The sequence below is a fragment of the Osmerus mordax genome, chromosome 8 (assembly GCF_038355195.1).
Source record: "Osmerus mordax isolate fOsmMor3 chromosome 8, fOsmMor3.pri, whole genome shotgun sequence".
NCBI classification, from domain to species: domain Eukaryota; kingdom Metazoa; phylum Chordata; class Actinopteri; order Osmeriformes; family Osmeridae; genus Osmerus; species Osmerus mordax.
The window spans coordinates 13,833,158-13,856,602 of NC_090057.1; the positions used below are offsets into that span (position 1 = coordinate 13,833,158).

The following is a 23,445-nucleotide window of genomic DNA, read 5'->3' on the forward strand; positions in this document are numbered from 1 at the left end:
ATGGACGAAGAATTAAAATGCCCTGTTTGCGGTTCTCTCTTCAAGGATCCTATTCTGCTACCATGCTCGCACAATGTGTGTTTAGCGTGCGCCCGAAATATAATCGTGCAGACCCCGGAGGGTGAGACACCTCCGCATTGCCGAGCCTCGGGGAACTCGGACTATGATTACTTGGACATGGACAAAATGAGCATGTACAGCGAAACAGACAGCGGTTATGGATCATACACTCCGTGCCTCAAATCTCCGAACGGTGTAAGGGTGTTTCCACCGACATTGGTGCACCGTCACTGCTCCATCACTTGTCCGCTCTGTCACCGGAGTGTCTCGCTGGACGAGCGGGGGCTGCGGGGCTTCCCTCGGAACCGGCTGCTTGAATCGATCGTGTCTCGATATCAGCAGGGCCGCGGCGCCGCCGTCAAATGCCAGCTGTGTGATCGCAACCCAGTCGACGCCACTGTGATGTGCGAGCAGTGCGACGTCTTCTACTGCACGCCCTGCCAGCAGAGATGCCACCCCTCCCGCGGACCACTGGCCAAGCACCGGCTGGTGCCGCCGACACATGGGCCGGCAGCCGGGGGTCAACCACAGAAACTCCCCGGCGCAACTGTGCGCAAACCGGCGAGCTGTGCGGATCACGACTCGGAGAACTTCAGCATGTACTGCGTCAGCTGCAAGACTCCCGTGTGTTTGAAGTGTCTGGACGACGGCAAGCACGGAAAACACGATATCAAACCCCTGAGCGTCATGTGGAAACAACATAAGGTAAGATAGAAGTCTGATTGGTCACAAACATCATTACCGTCCAATCTAGATCACAAGAGCACCTCACCGAAGTGTCATCCAATGTAGGCTACTGAATTGGTGTTAGTCCCTCAGTGGAGTAGGTCACCAATTGGGATACATTAACAGGGTCAGCTGTGCAGCTTTTCATGCATGTTTTCATTGGAAATTATTAAATGGCCTCCAGTACTGTCTTAGACACAGCACTGTTGGATAGCTAGTTCACCCTGTCTCCATGCAGAAAGTCCCAATGTCCAGCACTATAGAGTTTGAATAGGCTCAGAGGTCTTGGTTGCCCCAAAAGTGGGTGGTGAGTGGGGTGGTGTGTAAATACTTCTGCAATGACCCCCCCCCCCCCTTTTAAGTTCAAACAGTGCCCTGTCCCCAGAGCTCAATTCTACAGTCTTTAGAGCTTGCTGTTTACAAGCCCTCCAGCTCCAGTCTCTGTCTGCCTCCAGCTCTGGCTTTGGGGGCTGCGAATGTGTGTGGAAAAGGATATGACTCAGAGCTGTGTATGAATCCTCTCCTTCCTCCTCCTCCTCCTCCTCTTCTTCCTACGCGCTCACACACACACACACACTCACACACACACACACACACACACACACACACACACACACACACACACACACACACACACACACACACACACACACACACACCACCACAGGCAAGTTATTACGTAATAACAGACTACTGTGGGAAGACTAACAGAGCTATTACACTGCCTGCCATCCTCTCACAGCTAATAGCAGCCTCGCAGGCAAACAAGCCTTTTAGATAGAGCTGTCCTCACAACGCCCAAATTCAGCCAACGGAAATTAAGTTTCTGTTGGGCCCGGGGAATGAAGTGGGTCAGTAATCCCTCACCAGTGCGATTGGGAGTGGGCGCCCTCACGTCTAGCCGTCTATCACTCATAATCTATCCCTTGCCTCACTCTGTGCCCCCCCCAACCCCCCCCCCCCCCCTATGCATCTCTCTCTCCCCTCATTCATCTCTATCACTCCACTCCACCCCCACCCTCCCTCCACCTCTCGATAATCAGGTTGTTGTTCCGGACTCACCTTCACCACGCTTCCCACACCGCAAATGGGCCGTGAAAATCGCATTTGCCGCCAACGAGCGTTTTCATAAGTAACGAGTGTCGTCGACACAAGACGGCAAGCACTTAGTTAATACACAGCTCCCGGTTCTGCAGAGGAAAGAGATCGATCCACCATGTCATCCACTTATCCCTGCCGGGGCTTGATGAACACTAACAGAGCACAACAAGAGAGGAGGTTAGCTAGTGGAGTTCAATGTAGGAGAGAGAGAGAGAGAGAGAGAGAGAGAGAAAGAGAGAGAGAGAGAGAGAAGAGAGGAGAGAAGAAGGGAGAAGGAATGAGAGGAAGAGAGAAGGTCAGTGGTCTTTCATCTTGAAAGAGGAGAAGGTGTTTTATTCTGTATTGCAGCCGGCTGTTTTTCAAGTGCAGTTGAAGTGATGCTGTTTCTCTACAGCTGGTCTTCATGCCTGTCTGGAGATGGGATTCTGGGCTAGGTCTGGGTCTGGGTTTGAGATCCAACCTGCCAGGCATCCTCAACCTCATCCACAACCTCATCTTCAAATGCATTTTCATTCACTTCCCAGTGTCTACATCAGCTTCAGCCCCATCCTCATCCCTGTACCCATCCTCATCTTCATACCAATCCCTATACCTATACCTATCCCCATATTCATTCCCTTCCTCATCCTTATCTAACTTGATATCATCCCTACTCGTCATATTTTTACTCTTCTTGGGCAGCTATAATGACGCGGGGGGCAGCATCTTGCGTAGTATCTTGACGCAGTAGGTTAGGGTCAGGGTTAGGGCGATCTTATGCATGAATAAACTGAAGCCATAGGCTAAGGCCGACGCCATAGGCACCTTTTGCATTGGAACAGTGACGCTAAGACTTCTGCCTAAGTGACAACATTTGTGACCCCTCAGGACAGAGACCAGGCCACCCTATCCCCGTCCATGTGCTCAACCTCAAATATCAGAATCAGAAAGGGTTTCGATCGCCATGACAGTTTGCACAGACAAGGAGTTTGCTTTCGCAGGAAGGTGCATCTACATTTACATTTACATTTAGTCATTTAGCAGACGCTCTTATCCAGAGCGACTTACAGTAAGTACAGGGACATTCCCCCGAGGCAAGTAGGGTGAAGTGCCTTGCCCAAGGACACAACGTCAGTTGGCATGACCGGGAATCGAACTGGCGACCTTCGGATTACTAGCCCGATTCCCTCACCGCTCAGCCACCTGACTCCCTGCATACATTCAACATATATCCTATAATGGTGTTATAGGATATAGGATATCAACTTCAACCTCATGTTGACAGGCATTAGTATCAATTGTCTGTCAACGAGGACATATTTGACAACAGGGTTCACTTTTCCAGATGGAAGAAGCAGGCTGCTGGGTTAGGGGGTTAAGAATGGGAGGAGATAGGGAGAAAGAGAGTAGGAGGGAGGGATGGGGGGAGTGAAAGAGAGATTATGACTCTGAGATGTGGGTTTTAGATACTGTACAGATGCGTGGTGTAGGCAGAGATGTAGGGCACTGACAGTGGCGACGCCTGCACTGACGTAGTGAGATGAAAGAGCTTCCACAACATCGGTGGCTGACACACACACACACACACACACGGAGACACACATCATACACGTACACATGCACGCACACACGCACCCTAGCTCCCTCAACAAATGAAACCGATGAATGCTGCGTGAGTGCGTGCATGTGTGTGTGTGTGTTTATGATTTACTTTGACAGTAACGATAAACCGTCTCGAGTGGTGTTTAACACCGACTTGTCAATCTCACTTAAAGCTTCTTGAACACATCAACCGAGACCTGAAAACATAGCTGCTTTCACAGACGTTAGCGCTTAGCACTATGAAGAAACGTCATGGTCATGTTATCTTATTTAACAACACGTACACAGGGGACGACCCTGGGCTGCCAGTGATACTTACCCCTCCGTCAAAATCACTGTGCATAAAAGAGGCCTAATGACAATATGCATTCACAGCTCATGAATATGCATTTACAGTTCATGAATATGTATTTACTACCGGATGGACTCAGCTGAGGGGTAGGGTGGGGGGATAACAGTCGTGTAGCTTCCTGTGACCAGTGAAGCAGAAACTCACTGAGTGGCTATTTAAAGACCACACACACACATACACACACACACACGCACACACATACACACACACAAACACTGATTTCAGTCTCAGCAGAGTCTTAGCAGGCCAGGCCAGTAGAAGGACAGAGCAGTGCCGATTAAATATTCAAGCTATGAGATGCAGTGGTACTTCCCCCCCCCCCCCATCCATCCAGCCATCCTTCATCCCAGCATCAGCATCTACAGGGGTCTTGACCCTCCCCCGTCCCCACTCCCCCCATGTTGGTTCTGTTCAGGTTCACTCCCACCTGAACGGGTGTCTATGTGCAGCCCAGGCCGGCTGGACCCCTGGGGGCGTCTGCCCATCTGGTGGGCTGGTCACTCAGGGACCTGAGGGCACGGGAGAGTCTGGGCTCTCCAGGAGGCAGACGGATCGATGGATCGATGTGTGTGTCCCAACTGTGGTCTCCCTGTGGTCAGAGGAGGCAAAAGGAGAAGGGAGGGAGGAGGGATGAGGGAGGAGGGCGGGGGGAGGGGAGGGGTTGGCTGAGTCGGCTCTATCCTCTCTCTCTATCCTTCTGTCTCTCCTTCTCCTGCTTGTCTGCAGAAGTGGAGCGATCCATAGGTTTTAGGATGCATCCTGTTGTGCTATCAAATGACGCAGTCATACACACGCACACAAATGTTCTATTGTAGTTCATTGTATAGTACAATAGAATAGTATTACAATAGTAAGCAGAGCAGACAGTCTAACCAGGCAGAGCAGAGCAGACAGTCTAACCCACTGCTAGTTGTGGGTGCCTCCATACAGCAGGTTGGCCTGGCTGCTACAGTTCTCATCCTGAGGCACACAGAGAGAAAGCTGCCACCCTTAACCCTCCTGCACTAAAGTATGCTTCAGACACACACAGCCTCAGAAATGTAGGTTAATGCACTGGATCTGCCGTCTCACTGAATACAGGCTGTTCTACTGTATACAGACTGTTCTACTGAATACAGACTGTTCTACTGAAAACAGGCTGTTCTACTGAATACAGGCTGTTTCTACCTAATACAGACTGTTCTATTGAATACAGGCTGTTCTACTGAAAACAGGCTGTTCTACCGAATTCGGACGGAAGAAGAAAAGCAAGGGTGATTGTATGTGTGTGTGTGTACAGCATGGGCATGTGTGTGTGGATGAGTGCATGCACCATTATCGTGAGTGTGCGTTTCCGAGTGTGTGTGTATGCTTTAGTAGGAGCTTTCTCGAGTGTGTGTGTGCGCGTGTGTGTGTGCGCGTAACTCACTGTGACCAAAGGCTTTGAGAGCCAGAGTTTTTGTGGTCTATATTTAGAGGCAGGAGAGAGTGCTAGTGCCAAGCTTCTATGAAGGGTGGACTGTACTGCTATGTACATACGTCCTGTGTTACCATGGATACATGGCAGCAAGTAGTCCTATTATTACTTAAAAATGAAACCTAATTTCACCTCATAAAAACGATTACATAAACCACCCTGGTTCAAAAGAAATATTTTCAATAATAAAATGAAGTCGCTCTGTAGTTGTGCTAGGTCAGTGTTTGTTAACCACTCGGTGGAAAAACGCTTGATAAAATATAGATATGATAGATTCATTATTCCTTACACATCTTATCTGGATTGGTTTAATTGGATGGGAAGGGTCCATATTTTGCATTTCCATGCATATATTAATGTAGCAAAGCCCATGAATAATCTATTTGTAGTGGAAGATCATTTTTTGGTATGTAGGACGTTCTCTGCATCCTCTTTACAGTAATATGGCCCTAGAGAACATGCTTTAATAATGAACACAGCTCTCTGTCATAACCTATTCCTTTAGAGGGCTGGTGAGTTGCCTGGCAGAATTGTATAGTGGTGTTGTGCTGGACAACATAGTGATTGTGCGTTCAAAGTGTTCAATTTCATACACCACTTGTCTGTGTGCACAGTGTGGTCATTTGTAGTATAGTGGTGCGTGTAATGTGGTATTTTGCAGTTATAGTGTTGTATATTGGGTACTATTTTGCAATGTTGGGATACGTTTTTGTATCATAGTGGTGTATGTGGCGTAGTACCACAAAGTTGTCGTGTTGTAGTGTAGTCTTAGTAGAGTGGTGTGTGTAGCGTATCTTTTTCAGTACCGTGGCTGTGTGTAGTGTGTGTCAATGCAGCATCCGTGGGCCACAAAACTAGAGGGTTTTGATCATAAGCTGCCAAGTGAAGAGCAAGAAAGAGAGAGATTGGTTGTGCCCGGCGCCACCAGATGTGGAACACTAATGACACAGCTGCTGAGTGAGTGCAAAGGGGATGAAGAGAAGGAGGGAGAATGAGAGGAGCAAGGGGGGGGGGGGGGGGAAGAGAGCAGCAGACCGGGGGGAGAACACATCTGAGAAGCGGTGGAGAGGCTGAGGGGGTGAGGACGAGCTGGAAGGCACAGAAAGGTGGGGATGAGGGGACGTGAGGTGAAGGAGGGGAGGAGGAGGAGGAGGAGGGGAGGCGGGGCGATGAGGGGATGAGGGGAGGAAGGAGGGGGAGGGTTTTCGGGCGCGGTGACCCACTCCTCCTGGCAAGCGTGTCCCTGAGGAGTGATTGTAACCAAGGTCAACCCCACTCTCTCTCTCTCTCTCTCTCTCTCTCTCTCTCCTCTCTCTCTCTCTCTCTCTCCCCCCTCCCCTCCCTCCCTCCCTCCCTCCCTCCCTCCCTCCCCTCCCTCCCTCCCTCCCTCCCTCCCTCCCTCCCTCCCTCCCTCCCTCCCTCCCTCCCTCCCTCCCTCCCTCCCTCCCTCCCTCCCTCCCTCCCTCCCTCCCTCCCTCACCGACCCCCGCTATCTCTCCCTCTCTCTCTCTCTCTCTCTCTCTCTCTCTCTCTCTCTCTCTCTCTCTCTCTGTCTCTCTCCCCCGTACATATCCATCTAGTCAGCACAGCTGTGTCCTGTCCTCCTCCACTAGGCTACCGCATGCACATACATTAGTTCATCTGTGTGATCAAATAATAACCCAGGACAGAATCTGCGTGTGACAGGAAGAGCATGACTCACTTCCTGTTGGCTGGAAGTGAACCGTTAAGTGTAGACAAAAATTGATAGAAGAGCTATTTTCCCTGACTTACTGAACCTCCCTGCCTAAACCTAAACCCTCAACGAAGACAAGGAAAAACTCCCGGAAAGCCTCATTAGAGAAAAAAAATTAAGAAACCTTGGGGAGGAGCAATTCAGTGAGGGATCCCCTCCACAGTGACGGTTGGTGAGAGAGAGGAGCAGAGAGAGGTGCAGGGTGCAGAGGTGCAGGGTAGACAGGGTTAGGGATTACTACTGTCATATTTAAATAGATGTAGGTTAGTTTAGCTGGCTAACTTTGCGTCTATCAGGCCTCTTTGATTTGTTTGGGTGACTACTGGCCTACTGACGGGCCAACTATTGACCTTGATCTCACTGTGTCAGACACTTAGAGTAAGTGCATTTTACTCTGCCTCAATATAACATCACCCACCAGTGATGTCAAGGTTGGAAACCAGCTCAGGTTGAGAACAAACAAACAAACAAAAAGTCTGTATTTTAAAACTGTTTTATTCTCGCTATTGACATGTTTATTCATTCTGGGTTGACTGATTGTGACAGAATCAACACATGACCCGAATCTCTTCACTGTCAGATACTGTGTTCAATACCGAATGGTTTGCTTAGTAGATCTGTCGACCACAGGACGTCCTGTTAGATCTCCTAACATGTCCATGACTAGACCATTAACCTTCCCGGATACTAACACCTTGGAGAACCCTTCATGCATGATGAGCAATTGCATCATTAGTAGATGTGTGTGTGTGAGAGAGATAGTTGTGGTGCGACAGTCTGTCTCCCAATGGGAGTGCTGACCTCTGAAAGGTCATCCACACACACACACACACACACACACGCACACACACACACACACACACACACACACACACGCACACACACACGCACACACACAATCTCCACACACTATGCTCTGGTGCTATCCTGGTGCTAGTCTTCTTGACTCAGCCAGCCTGTTCTCCACAGGAATGGCTTGTTGTTCCCTTGGTAGCGCCAGCCTGGCCTATCCTAGCCCTTGGCCCGGACCCACTCTAGCCCTGGTCTTCCCTAACCTGGACAGACAGCTTGCCAGGCCAGATGGCTCTCTAATAGGTTGTGTAGGACCAAGGAGGTATGTCTGGTTCCCAGCCCCCCTCATCGTGTGTGGCCAGGGCAGGATGTGTGCGTGTGTGTGTGTTTGTGTGTGAGGAGTGTGGGGTGGGGCTGAGGATTTTTGTGGTGTGTTTGTGATTGGCCAGGGTGGGGGTGGAGGCCCCGGAGGAAATGAAGCAGGTGGAACAGGAAGCGGTGGCGCCCTGCCAGACTGATCTCCGCAGGGAGGCTGTCCGCTGTGATTACCCATCAGTCATGGGAGGAAAGCACACACACACACATGCACACGCACCCGCAGACATACAGTCACCCTCACACCAGCCCGGTATCACCCCTTTCTGTGCTCAGACTTGATTTGTTTTATTTTTATCAAGCGTGTGCCAGAGCATGAGTGTGTGATTTGGTCTTACAGAGAACAATTAAAAACCCTGGCATTTTGGGACATAATTGTCCATGTTTTTTTTTTAAAGCTACACAGAATAAAATGACAATCCATGCTTTATAAAAGGGAGCATTTCTCAGACTTTAGTTAGGGGCAGCTAATCCTATCCCTTGCCCTAACCCATGGGTAAATCATTCTCCAAAACTGCATGCACGTTTTTTTTTTTTGTGTAACTCAAAAAAAGTTGGACAATCGTGCCCCATAACACGATCCAATAGATACTTTTTTTGGTGTCTATGAACACAAAACTGCATGATACCAAGCTGGTCTCACACACACACATGTGCAGACACGCCTCTCCCTCCCCCCCCCCCCCCCCCCCCCCCAATCCCACCCTCTCTCACACACACACATCATAAACCACAGTCCATTGTTTGGATGGAGGGCCTTAACCTCTCGGGTGCATGGCTCCGGTGATCTTAATAAATGATCTTCACCTTTGACCTTGACCCTGTGACCTCTGAATGTCCCCGCTGCTGTGTGGGTGGGCTGCAACTCTGATGGAGGGGATTAGGACCCTCGCAATGTGTCTACGTTGGCCCACTATCTATCTGTGAGTTGATGCTGACCTGCTAATGACCTGTCTGTCCGTGTGTCCTCCTGGTTCCAGTGCCAGCTGTCCCAGGCTCTGAACGGAGTGTCTGACAAGGCCAAGGATGCCAAGGAGTTCCTGGTGCAACTCAAGAACATGCTCCAGCAGATCCAGGTATGGACGTTGTCCCGTTGGTCAATGGAGCCTCACCATTTTACACCAACTTTTCCCCTTACCTGACAAACTCTTTATCTTAGTCTTTGCCTACCCCTACTGGCAAAAATAAATAATGAATACATAAACAATTTAGATATTATTAGGGTGTAATCTAGCTCTGTATCCAACAACCTACCCAGCTCTACACTGAACAGTCATATTAGTAATCTCTGCGCTAAACACTTTAGTGTTACTTGACTGAACACTGTAGTATGACACACTTCTTTACTGTGGTGTTTCTTTTTAAACTGGCACGTCTTCTAAACTTCTTTTTATCACCTGACCAGGGGGCTTAGAAGAGCAGTTTGTGTGACTGTCTGCCAAAGATGTTTATGTGTGTTTTCATGTGGACGTGTGTGTATAACTGGCAGCAGTGTGGGACTGTGGCTGTACTTCTGTAATCAGCAGCTGGACAACACAGCCCTCAGGGGACCTCCTCTCTCCTCTTCTCTTCTCCTCTCCTTATCTTCTCCTCTCCTCTCCAGCAGCAAGTCAAGAGAAACCCTGAGGGCTGTTTTGCCATGCTGCTGATTGGAGAAGTAGAGCAGCAGCCCTAAACTTCTGCCAGTCAGACGCACACACCCACACACACACACACACACACAGCCTGATGCAAACACATACACTGCTATGAACACATAGTCACACACACTGCTATACACCCCTTGGCCTGGCGATTAAAATTATTTTTGACGTGGTGCCCTCACTTTCTCTCCTTTCCTCTACCCCCCTCTCCTCCCATCCCCGCTGTCTCCTCTACCCCGGCAATCTTTGCCCCCCTTCTCCCCCCACTTTCCTCTCCTCCCATCTATCCACTCTCCCTCTCCTCTCCCCTCCTCCCCTCACCCTTCCTCGCCATCATATCTGATCATTCCCTCAGGAATGGAAGGCTAGCGTGTGTATGAAAGCTCTTACAGCGGGATGAAGGGGGGTGGGATAGTGTCGGAGTAAACCCCCAGCTCTACTCTGTACTCCCTTATCTCCCAGACTCTCTGTCCTCCTCCCTCTCAGCCCTGAGAGCCCACAGCCGCTACTGTCTAAAGCAGGATTAGAGGTCTCTATCTCAGCTCTCATCTCCGGCTCGGAGATTAATCATCCATGCAGTGGGGCAGGCAACACGCCTGTGGCAGAGGTGGTTGGGGTGACTGGGCACGTGTGATGAGTCGCTGGAGGATGTGAGGGGGGAGAGGATTTGTACAGTGTCCTCTGCGGATGTATAGATTATGAGGCAAATCTGGAATTTACGGAATTTTGGATGCACTGTTGTGTCTGTTGAGTGCAGTTCTGTCTCTAACTCTCTGGTGTGTGTGTGTGCGTGTGTTCTTGTTACTGTAAACTATTCCTGTGGGGACCAGAAGTTTCCTCAAGAATAGTGAAGAGAGGAAAAATGTCTTGGTCCTCACAAGTTCAAGTACGATTTCTAGGGAGGTTTAAGGGGTTTACGGGTGAAGGTTATAATTAGGGTTACGATTAGAACTACATTAAGTGTTGGGGTTAGGAGTTAGGGATTTTGGGGTTAGAAGCTAGGGTTAACTTTAGAGTTCAGGTAAGGTTTTTGGGTCAAGATTAAAGCTAGGGTAAAGGTAATGTTAGGGGTCGCAAAAAACAGGACTTTGAATGGAACTCAATATCCAGTCCCCACAAGAAGAGCCACACGAACATGTGTATGTCAGTCAGTCAGTCAATTTTATTCATGAAGCAAATTTTTGAATAACAGCTGTTAGCCAAAGTGCTGTACAATAACGAATAATTAAACCACACAATAGGACACAAGACACAATCCCAGACACTGCAGACACACATGTGTGTGTGTGTCCTCCAGGAGAACGGCGTGGAGTTCGAGGCGTGTCTGGTGGCCCAGTGTGACTCCCTCATTGAGGCCCTGACCAGGCAGAAGGCCAAGCTGCTCACCAAGGTCACCAAGGAGAAAGACTACAAACTCAAGGTACGCATGTCACCAAAGCCCATCCCTCTGATTTCTTTTGTCTTTTGCTTTTGTACATATCTTATGTGTGTGGGGGCCTATTATCCTCTCTCTCACCAACCGTCTCTGGAGGAGGGTATCCCTCTCTGAATTGCTCCTCCCAAGGTTTCTTCCATTTTTTCTCCTGTTGAGAGTTTTTCTGGGAGTTTTTCCTTGTCTTCCTTGAGGGTTTAGGTTGGTTGAGGGGCAGTTCTATGGGCGTATGTGAAGCCCTCTGTGACATGCTTGCGTGTAAAAAGGGCTATACAAATAAATTTGATTTGATTTTTTAATTTAATTTATAGGTCTGGTATGCATGTGCTTGTGTGAGTGTGTGTGTGTGTGTGTATGTGTGAAGCTACTGTATTGGTTTGACATAGACACCAGAGTGAACCACCTGGCTGGCTGAATGATAGTTTGACTTTATGACTGCTTGGCGAAACCGGCCAACTGGCGGGCTTCTCTGTCTAAGCCCTCCTCTGGTCACATGGAGAGATGCCCAGTCCCCGTGGTGAGGTGTGGGGCTGGTGGGGGGGGGGGGGCATGGTGTCAGGACTCTCTCTCTGGGACAGCTGCTGGCTGGAGGAGGAGGGTGGGCAGGGATGGGACAGGGGAATGGGAGATGGAGGCGTAGGATGTAGGAGAGTGTGTGTGTGGCGGGGTGGGGTGGGGGGCGTTGCTGGTATAGCAGATGGGGGAGGGAAAGGGGGAGGGAAGGGGGAGGGTGGGAGACCGATGAGAGGGGATGAAGTATGAAGGATAAGTATGTGGAAGGGGGGGATATAGATTCTCCTTGCCTCCCTCCCCCTCTCTCCCTCTGCTCTCTTGCTCTCTTTCTCTCTCTCTCTCTCTCTCTCTCTCTCTCTCTCTCTCTCTCTCTCTCTCTCTCTCTCTCTCTCTCTCTCTCTCTCTCTCTCTCTCTGTGAAACTATGAAAGGTCTGTTATTCCAGGAATAGGTAAACAGATCCTGTATTCTTGGAACAGATGTAATGCTGTTGTCCCACAAACCTAGTCTTTCATGATGTCGGTTAGTATTATACACTGAATACAGGATATTTTGTCTCAACTGGGCCTTTTTTCTTTGTGGGTGTGTGGGAGTGTTTGATGGTGGAGGTCATTATCTGCTCTTCCAACTCTGTACTCTGTCATCCCTACACAAACTCTGTCTGTCTGTCACACACACACCCACACACACACACCCACACACCCACGCACACACATACACACACCCACACACACAGCCAGTCATCATTGGTATAATCCAGTCTGAATTGACATTTCCATCCTTGAATGTCGGGATTATGCTATGGGTACATATGCCTTCTGCAATTATAATCTGCTTTCCTCTCTGTTTCTCCATTGCTCTGTGCTTTGGAAAGATGATCTCTTTTATTAATAATGATAATCATTCTAATGATTAATACAAGAAATGTGTGTGGAATAATTCACTGTTCCAATGTATGTCCTAGTAGTATTACAGATCCAAAAGACATATCATCCATAATTCTCTTTGTTCAGGAGTAATCTTTTATTCATTTTACCCTTCAGAAATATTGATGGTGTTTTGTATGGTGCTGTATCTAAAGAGCAGCTAATTACAGGAAATTGTCTGCAATTAAATCTCATTTTATAGATTGTATTGGAGTGCCACGTCTTAATTAGATGAGAGAGTAATTAGCATACACAGATCATGAACCTTTTATGACTTTTTATATATTTATATTTTTTAAGTATTTTTACCGAATTTAACCAAAGTTCTCATTTAGTAAAAAGCATAATGAGAGTATGTTTGTGTGACTGTGACGGACACAGGTGTATGCTCTTACAAATCATGCCTCATTCAAGCTGACAGCACACTGAATATCAATTAGTCCCGAATGAATGACTTTGACACCCATCCAAATCCCCTCGCCCCAAATGTTTGCCAGTGAATGTGTGTTTACAGGAGTATTTGCATACCTGTATGTATTTTTTGGCCTATTTGTCATTTTTTGTGTAGACAAAAAGGATGTGAACATTTATGTTTTTCGTCTCTAATGCCTGACTTTGTGTGTGTGTGTTTCTGTGCGTCTGTGTATGTTTCTGTGTGTGTATGTTTCTGTATGTGGGTGTATGTTTCTGTGTGTGTGGCTGTATATTTCTGTGTGTGTGTGTCTGTGTGTGTCCAGGTGGTGCGTGACCAGATCACACACTGCACCATGAAGCTACGTCAGACCACAGGCATGATGGAGTTTTGTCTGGAGGTCATCAAGGAGAACGACCCCAGCGGGTTCCTGCAGGTACGGCACACGGCTTGTTACAGAGGTGGTTCACGTACCATTCCATAAGGATGCACCTAGTGCATGGGATAAGGCTGGGAAAATACATAATAGAAATAGAAACAAAATACATTGGAAATAGAAACAAAAGACAAAGTGTATCTTGTGATTTGCTTTTATGAGAGTGGCGTGTGGTTGAAACCACAATGTTTGCGGTCTCTACTCCAGCCGAACTGAAATGAGGTACAGCCCAGGGTGGTTCATGCTTTGGGCACATTAAGATGGAAGTGCTTTGAGGAGCAAAGTCTAGAGGTTGAGGGTGTTTGCTTGCCCTGCCTCACCCCCACCCTCACCCTCCCTTCCTGTTGCATCTGCCCCTGCCCCCTTCAGGGCAGCACAGTACTGCAGTCAACCTAAAAACCCTGGTTCCTTGGAAGTAACATTTTTGTAACATATTTGCCCTTCCTTCATAAAGAATCAACCAAACGCTGAAGCTAATATAAGCTGAATTCTAACATTGCTGTGCAATAACATTGATGGACAAGGCTGTTTTATCCAATATTGATCTTCGGTATCAGAGGTTAACTCAGTTACAGGTTACCCGGAACCAGGGGCGGACTGGGGGGAAAAAGTGGCCCGGGAGTTACTGTCAGACCGGCCCACGGCGCACCTCCCACTCAATACACAGCGCGTTGCCCACTCTATGCATCGCACGTATCAACCAGTCAGTGGCCTACTTGGAAAAATACCCATACACTTAACATTATTTTGGATGATTACAAAAAATTACATCATATATGTTTTATGTTATGATATGTTTTAATAACATTTGGATCCACCAATTTGCCTGGATTGACACATGGAATAAAATGATACTGGCTCTTGGCCAAGTCAACGGCACAACTTACCGTTGTATCACTGTCACCAGTCGAGTCTCGGTGTAATCCTGGACTCAGATTTGAATTTCAACTCTCACATTAATAAAGTGACCAAAACAGCTTTCTTTCACCTGAGGAATATAGCAAAGGTACGACCATTCATAAACCAAAATGATGCAGAGAACTTAATTCATGCTTTTATATCCAGCCGGCTGGACTATTGTAACGCACTTTTCACTGGTCTTCCCAAGAAAACCACTGAAAGACTACAGCTCATTCAAAATTCTGCAGCTAGATTATTAACCAAAACTAAAAGGAGAGAACACATTAGTCCTGTCCTAGCTACTTTACACTGCCTCCCTGTTACCTTCAGAATTGACTTTAAGGTCCTTTTCCTCACATACAAAGCTCTACACGGACAAGGACCTAGCTACATTGCTAACTCCTTTATAAACTACACACCAGCTAGAACACTGCGATCATCAAATGCAGGCCTATTAGAGGTCACCAGAAGCAGTCATAAGAAGATTGGTGATTCGGCCTTTGTCAATTACGCCCCAAAACTATGGAACAAATTACCCATAAATATTAGGGAAGCAAACACTCTAGACATTTTTAAAAGACAGCTTAAAACCTACCTTTTTACCGAAGCATTTAAGTAATTTTATCTCAAAAGGGTTTTCCTACTTTTAAAGTTGTTTTCTCTCTTGAACAGAGATCTTATTGGGATTTTTATTTTTGTTTGAATTGTTTATCACTTGTATTATTGTTTTTATTGATTTTATGTAAAGCACCTTGAGCTACAATTCTTGTATGAAATGTGCTATATAAATAAAGTCTTACTTACTTACTTACTTACTTACCAGTCGGTGGTTTCCCAAATAAATCAGAGATTTTTTTATATTTTGATGCACCTTCCTCCAGACATGTTTTCTTTTTCTCCCTGAGCTTTTCAGGTCCACCTTAACGTGTTGGTGCCGATGACATGCTCTCACTTTCAAAAACAACTTTGTCTGCTAGCGAGTGACGCAAATGTTGAGTAGGCAAGGCAACTTTATATATTATACGTTATACGTGTTCAAGCTGTGTAATATGGAAAATAGTTGGAGGTGTCGGCGATGTCAGAGGGAGGGCCGGTTGGTGATGGCAGTGGGCCGGTATTTTGGACCATCCCAACCCCGTCGGCCCACCGGGGATTTCCCCGGTATCCCCGATGGCCAGTCCGTCCCTGCCCCGGAACCAGAACCTCACAGCTTAAGCTGAGATCTAAACCTCAGGTTGAGACATTCAATCCTGTATGAGGCCTCCTCATGAGGAGAGATAAAAAGCAGATCAAAGACTCTCTCTGGGGAAGAAGGCTCGGCTCCTGCTTAAAAAATGGATGAAGTATTGATCGAGCTATTGCTCCTCGCCGCCCAGCTCAGCATGCGCTCTCTGCATTGTAACAGGCAGTATCCTACGCTTACTGAAGGCTCTCGACCTTGCAGGGAAAGCCATGCTGAGACGTTAATGCAGAAAGCACATTGAGCTGGCAGTTAGCTGTTTGACATCCCGCTGATCTTTTGTTTTTGTGTGTGTGTGTGTTTCGGTCTATTTGCATTTGTGTGTGTTTCTGTGTTTGCGTGTGGGTGTTTCTGTGTGTGTGTGTGCCTACGTGTGTGTGTGCCGATGCATGTGTGTGCCTACGTGTGTGTGTGGTGACACGTGTGCGCCTGTGCGTGTTTCCTCGTGTGCAGATCTCGGACGCCCTGGTCAAGCGCGTGACGTCCTCTCAGGACCAGTGGGTGAAGGGGGCGCTGGAGCCCAAGGTGGGGGCGGAGTTTGACCTGACTCTGAACAGCGACGCCCTCCTCCAAACCATCCTCCAGCTGGACTTCCTGCAGAGCAAAGGTCAGACAGGTGACCTATGACCACCCTGTCACCCTTGTGACATTTCATGCCATTTCCCGAGAGCTCCCAACATGACTCTCCTGGGTGTTCATGATTCAGTTTGGCAATAAGATAACTATTACAATCAGCTTGTATTGGATTAGAGTTAACCTACAGCACAGGAGCTCTTCAGAGAAGAGGGTTCGGCAGCACCCGTCTATTAAAGTCTAAACTTCCACAGAAGGCTTCCCATCCCCAATGGGTTCTCTCCAGTGTGAATAAGCAGTTTCGTAATCGATCGTAAAGACCTATAGTGGAGTCTTAACTGTGAACCGAGATGCTGTCTCGTTAAAACCTCCTCCTCCTCCTGGCTGTGCTGTGGAGCTCTTGAGCCAAGCCGACCAGCTCCATCTCCACTCACGCTCCGAGTGCTAGGCTCAGATGATAAACGCCTACATTTCTGTTGGCTTCTCCACATCAAACAGCCCATTGTTGGTGGGGTTTAATCATACAGAAGTCTGTTAGACTGATGTAGCCATGCTTACACTTTTTATTGCAGATATGTCTGTTTCTGAGTTGGAGGGATGCATATTTCATGTATACTGAATTTATAAAACTACAGTTACCGTCCTCGCATTTACACAGGATTGCTTCTGGGCAATCCTACTCAGTTACCCTACTCACTCTGCCCCACATCTCACAAACACTATAAATAGGCCTGATTGGTGTGACCTACTTCACGAGTCAGTAAGGCCTGCTCTGATTCGTCCATCCCTGAATCACATCTAAATGAGGCTGCCTCTGATTGGCTGCCCCACTGCACTGTACGGAAACACAGGAGGTCTTTGCGATCCGTCCAATGGTGTTGACGCGCCAAACCATCTGTCCAATCGTGTTTCAGATGTTCAGGAGGCCCCGTTAATGAAACAAGTTCACGAAGGTGGACAGACCGCAGTCGAGAGTCCGGGAGGTATTTCAGAGACGCTAATAATATCCAACCTTCCCCCTTTTATTTGTCCCTTGAAAACCTAGCAGCCAACACCTCCACCCCCGTCACCTTCTAGGACACTCAAACTGCGTTCTCTCTCCTCCTCCTCCTCCTCCTCTATCCTCCTCCTCCTCTTCCCCCATGCATGTAACGCCCCTGGTTATCCGGTCATGCCTTACCTCTCTGGAATGTACTGTGGCTTTAAGAGTGTGAACACCCTTCTCCTCACTTCACCCTCCACGCTCCCTCCTTCCTTCCCAACATGGCTGCATTCCATACCCACCCCAGGCCTCGACACTCAGAGGCCTAGGAGTCCTGTTTGAGGAACCTGTGATGGATATGGAACCCAGCCTGGCCCGTGTGTGATTCCAGCCCTCCACGGTGTCCACTAGCCTCGCCAGACTCACTGACTCACTGCACTGTGTGTGTGTGATCTCTCCCCCCCCCCATGTCGGCTCCTCTGCAGTGGAGTCTGCTGCCGTCCCCACGGCCCCTCTGCTGCAGTTGGAGAAGTGCAGCACCAGGAACAACAGCGCCACCCTGGCCTGGAGGGTTACTGCGCCCCCCAGCAACCCGATAGAGGGCTACGTTCTGGAGCTGGATGATGGCAATGGGGGGCAATACAGGGTCAGTCACGCACACGCACATACACACACACAGCATTGCAAAAACATAAGCATACAGAAAGGCATGCATTCACATACAAACTCACACAAGCACACACAAAACAACAAAAAAAGACATCCATTCACACACACACACACACACAAGCACTCAAAAAGACATGCATTCACATGCACACACACACACACAGTGTGGACAGGTGGTGTAATGAAAGAGTACGCTGTGTGGGGTGCTTGTCAGTGCTGTGTCACTCTGTGTGTGAGCTGTCACAATACGCTCCCCAGACAGTAGGGTTGTCATTCCACAGGCTCTGAGATGATTCACCCTGTGTGTCTGCTGCCCAGTTAAACCAACGCCAGATGGACAGGAGTGTGTGCGTGTGTATGTGTGTTCATACTGTGTGTGTTCAAATACTGTGCGTAGGTTCACATACTGTGTTTGAGTTGAAATACTGTTGGTGGGTGTGTTCAAATACTGTGTGTGTGTTTTCCTATTTTTGTTCATATACTGTTTATATACGGTGTGCATGTGTTCATACACTCTATGTTTGTGTTCAAATACTGTGTGAGTGTTCATATACTGTGTGTGAGTGTGTTTTTAAATGTATATTTTAATACTGTGTATGTGTTTCAGGAGGTGTACGTGGGCAAAGAGACGGTATGCACCGTGGACGGCCTCCACTTCAACAGCGCCTACAACGCCAGGGTGAAGGCCTACAACTCGACAGGCGTCGGGCCCTACAGCAAGACCGTGGTCCTCAAGACCTCCGACGGTGGGTTCTCGGTCCGGATACAACCGCGGCACCTCGGAACACATTCACACCACTCACAACCACAACACCCCTCCTATCTCGCCGTCCCTGCCTCGAATCGAGGCGAAGCGTTTGACGCGAGTGGAGAGGGGAACGGAGAGGAGAACACGGGAGGAGAGGAGGAGAACAAGGGTAAACGGGAGAACCGAGAGGATCCTACCACGTCGAGATGAAAGCGATGCCCCCTGATGGGAGCTAGGTTTAATGAGAGCTGGGAGCTGTGAGCGTGTGTGAGTGTGTGTGAGCGTGCGCGTGTTCTGTTATTCACCGCTGCTCCTCCAGTCCGCTGGGACAGCCAGCCTGCTGTTAGCAGACACCATGTTAATGTCACTACCGCTGGAGCGCTGAGCCACAGATAGAACATGGGTACAGCTCACTAACACACACACACACACACACACACACACACACAAATGACAGTAGAGAACTCTCTCCCCCCCCCCCCCCATGTCGGCTCCTCTGCAGTGGAGTCTGCTGCCGTCCCCACGGCCCCTCTGCTGCAGTTGGAGAAGTGCAGCACCAGGAACAACAGCGCCACCCTGACAGGGGGAATAGTGCAATCAAGTAGAATTAACCTGATTAGATGACTTTATTTTGTTAAGACCATTTGAATCTGTCTTTCTAATGCTTGGAGAGTGCGACGGGCTGTTTTGATGTGTCTAATGAGGCACGTCTGATGTGCAATCTGTCCGTATCACGGAGAGGCGAGAGGAGTGGAAGAGGAGGACGGATGGACGGATGAGAGGAGATAGCGAGACGGCGGGATGAAAGAGGAGAGAGCCTACCAGGCTCAGCCTCATTCCCAGTCCCGGCCATCGTTTTTCACCTCAGCTTCTACCCTAGTCCCAGCCTCGTTCTCAGCCTAACAGCCTCAGTTCTGCCAGAGCAGGAACAATGGTGCAAGCAGATGTCAGAAGACCAACTCGGCACTGCGTCCACTGCGCCAGAGGAAACCGCTCCAAACTGGTTCTCTATTGTTCTCTCTATTGTTCGCGGACATGAGGACTTTGAGCCAGCGGGAGTCGGGCCCTACAGCAGCGCATTGCATGATGGGAACGGGCCTCGCCCGAGCTTGCTTCCTAAGCAAGGAAACGCAGCTGAAGCTTGTGTTTTAAATAGCACATTAACGGTGGAACGGTTGGTCTCCCCTTAATTTCCTCGTGTTCTAGGGTTCATGCACTGCTGGGCCGTGGGGAACGAGGGAGTGAGGTGAGGGGGGGGGGGGGGGGTGGACCAACTATTTGTAGCCTCCCCTACCAGACTCGATCCAAGCAAAACAATATTTTACTCAAAGCATACTGAGAAAGTACATAACATGTGACCACCATGTTAAGGTGGTCGGTAAGTCTGTGAACATGCGAAAACATAACATTTACATCATTTAGCAGACGCTCTTATCCAGGGCGACTTACAGTAAGTACAGGGACATTCCCCCGAGGCAAGTAGGGTGAAGTGCCTTGCCCAAGGACACAACAACATTTGACACTGCCGGGAATCGAACCAGCGACCTTCTGATTAATAGCCTGATTCTCTAACCGCTCAGCCACCTGACTCCCTAAGTTTCAAGCGCACTTCCAGTTGTGTCGACACATTGTATACACATACATATAAATATCATGTGAAAGTATTAAGCTCTGACTTTTCACACATTTAAACGAGATTGAAGTCGACTCTTTCCGCCTGGGGATCCCCCTGCCATAACTCCCTCTCTCTCCCCTCCACAGTGGCCTGGTTCACCTTCGACCAAAGCTCCGCCCACCGCGACATCGTCCTGACCAACGACAACCAGACGGTGTCGTGCAGCAGCTACGACGACCGCGTCGTGCTGGGCACCGCGGCCTTCTCCAAGGGCGTGCACTACTGGGAGCTGAGCGTGGATCGCTATGACAACCACCCGGACCCTGCGTTCGGCGTGGCGAGGATCAACACGGTGAAGGACATGATGCTGGGGAAGGACGACAAGGCCTGGGCCATGTACGTGGACAACAACCGCTCCTGGTTCATGCACAACAACTCCCACACCAACAGGTAAACACACCCCGCCGGATCACATTTTATTTGGGGGTGGGTATTTATACATTTCGATTCCTTTCATCTTCCATCTTCGATCTTTCTAGCTCTTTCCGGCGAAAGTAGGCAGGGTTCTGTTCTGAAGAATCTTCTGGAGACATGGCTTTAGACAGGCGTACAGTTGGTATGCCTGATTGCTAATTACTGTGTGGAAGGGTGGTGAGACGCTTGCCCGACTGTGAAGCTCTCTGTGATGTTACTTGTACTAAGGGCCAGGCAAATGAAACGTGATTTGATTGGATGGAGAAGTGAGCCGCACATGGATAACACAGAGAGAGAATGATTCAGAAGGGCAGGGGTCTGCTGGTGGGAAGATACAGCTCTGCTCTTTCTCTATAGACACACACACACACTCTCACACAAACACAGCCAAAATTAGACCATCAGCTTCGCATGTCAGACTGGAACAAGTACAGTAACAGACTTGCGTCATCAGGTAGGCAGTCAGATGGAAATGGAAGTATACACACACACACTCACGCACACGCACACTCTCTCTGTTTCACAGTAGGACAGTGCTGACACAGATTCAGGGACAAAAAGAAACAGTGGGTAGCTTTAGGGCCTGGTAACAATCCCTAGCAACCAAAGCGCCCCCCCCCCCCCCCTCCCTCTGACCAGTACACAGAGAGCACTATCCTCCATCCCAGAATACAGTAGGAGTAATTACACCTTCTTGTTGCCATGGGGAACTATTCCTATCTCACCCCCCCCCCCTCTTTCCCAGTAGATATGTCTGTCTTTCTAGTAAACAACACAGATAAACAGCTTGTGTCTTTATTTATGTATGTGTATTTGGTGTTTGGCAGTGGCCTGATTTATATCCCTCTTCTCGGTAGTCATGTTGGTTTCTAACCTCACTGGAATTCACTGTGGAACCCTTTGAGATGCTATGTTTTCCCAGCTTGCCTCGGAAATTGCTCCTCCACTTTCATCTCCATTGAAAATAATAGTATTATTTGTTCTAGTATGACACATTTTGGGAAGCTAAATTGGCTGTCTAATGATTCCATTTAAAGTACAGATTGAGATCAAATCATCCGTGAATATGAAATCAAAATAAATCGGGTCAGATGTGTTAGAATGAAGGAAGACTCCATATGTTCCTGTCTGCTGTGGGAGATCCTGTATCAACCCTGGACGACCGTTTGGCTCGACCGAATACAGACCAGAACATGTGTGTGTGTTGTGTGCAGGGCTGAGGGGGGCATCTCTAAGGGAGCTAAGGTGGGCATCCTGCTGGACCTGAACAAGCACACGCTGACCTTCTTCATCAACCAGGAGCAGCACGGCCCAATGGCCTTTGAGAACCTGGAGGGGGTCTTCATGCCTGCCGTCAGCCTCAACAGAAACGTCCAGGTCTGGAACAACACTACCTTCACGTGCAGGAACATCTCATGCAGGCGCACGATATAGAATTATGTTTTGACAAAAAATCCATTGTTTGCTGATTTGAATTGGAGGAGAATATCGAAATGAAAGCCCAAGGGAATGACTGAGAAAGCACAGATGACTGGATGGATGATGGAAGGAAGGAGGTGGCACTGCGGTGCTCTGCACTGCGCTAAGCTCATCCGCGAATGATCTCATCGGCTGTGCTCTGCTTGTCCCCCACAGGTCACCCTACTGACAGGACTGGAGGTGCCAAAGAATATTAAACAGCAGTAGCTGTCGTCCAATGGCTGGGATCCCAAGGTGACCCGGGGCCTGGTGAGGGAGGGGCCATTTATCCCTCCGCACCCGACTGGACCGTACGAGCGACCCGAGACATTCGGTCTTCCCCCACCACCATTCCCCAATCTCTACATCTGATGCTGTGCAAACACCACCCTGGGAAAACAGCCAAGCAGAACATCTGCCAATACTGAATACCATGAAAGTATTCCGTCTGTATTTTAAAAAGGCATATTATTTATCTGTATATTAGGTCTTAGTTACTCACGTGTCAACACAGCGTACAATCACACTTCATGTTTACAATCCAGCTGCCCCAGGGACCTCTTCTTACAGGAAGAGGAAGTCAGGAGGACCGGAAGTAGGAAGTAGTAGGAAGTAGGGCCCCTGCAGCTCTGTTTCTCCTCTCTCAGGTGTGTTAACAGAGGAACACTGTACAACTCTCAACCGCCATTTTGGATATGTCTGTTATTAACTTGGAATCTCTCAGACTCCATATAGTAGAGATTGTTTCGAATTTTTTTAATCAAATGCTTTACTGTTTTTGTAACTGTTACAGAACCTGCCTATATCAGAGATGGCACAAGGCTAAATTCCGTTTCAGTCCTGGTTTCAATACTCAGTCGAAAACAAATCTTTATTCCTGAGAGGACGTTTCACGTTAAGATTTGAATCTGAACTTGTCCTCTCAGTCAGCTTGTACAGAAATGGAATCAGACCAACCCTGCTCTTACTAAATGATAACCGTTCATAAGTCAGGGTGATGTACCTCACATATCTCCTAACACAACACACAAGTATGACCAAACAGCCTTCGAACCCTCAACTGTACTGAACAACAATGACATACTGTGTCCATGCTGTCAAGTAAACCATAACGCTGTGTACATATCAACAAATCTTAATCGCACAAATGATGCTGGCGTGTTCACCACCAAACACAAATCTCAAAAGTCATTAAGGAAACCTGTAGAGGCTATTTAGGTTCAAAGGTTAAACCAAACCACTGTGAT

The 23,445-nt window shown here is 48.4% G+C and overlaps 2 protein-coding genes across 2 annotated transcripts in view; both read left to right on the forward strand.

Annotated features, from left to right (window-relative positions):
- Positions 1-22,426, forward strand: LOC136947682 (E3 ubiquitin-protein ligase TRIM9). The gene is made up of 11 exons (XM_067241809.1): positions 1-765; positions 9,159-9,254; positions 11,119-11,241; positions 13,429-13,539; positions 16,133-16,286; positions 17,167-17,235; positions 17,720-17,880; positions 18,511-18,649; positions 20,413-20,716; positions 21,955-22,117; positions 22,376-22,426. Exons 1-11 carry the CDS (start codon positions 1-3, stop codon positions 22,424-22,426), a joined length of 2,136 nt encoding a protein of 711 aa, XP_067097910.1.
- arv1 (ARV1 homolog, fatty acid homeostasis modulator) overlaps positions 1-23,445 on the forward strand; it is a 136,475-nt gene that overhangs the window by 19,325 nt on the left and 93,705 nt on the right. The gene's annotated exons all lie outside the window — the stretch shown is intronic.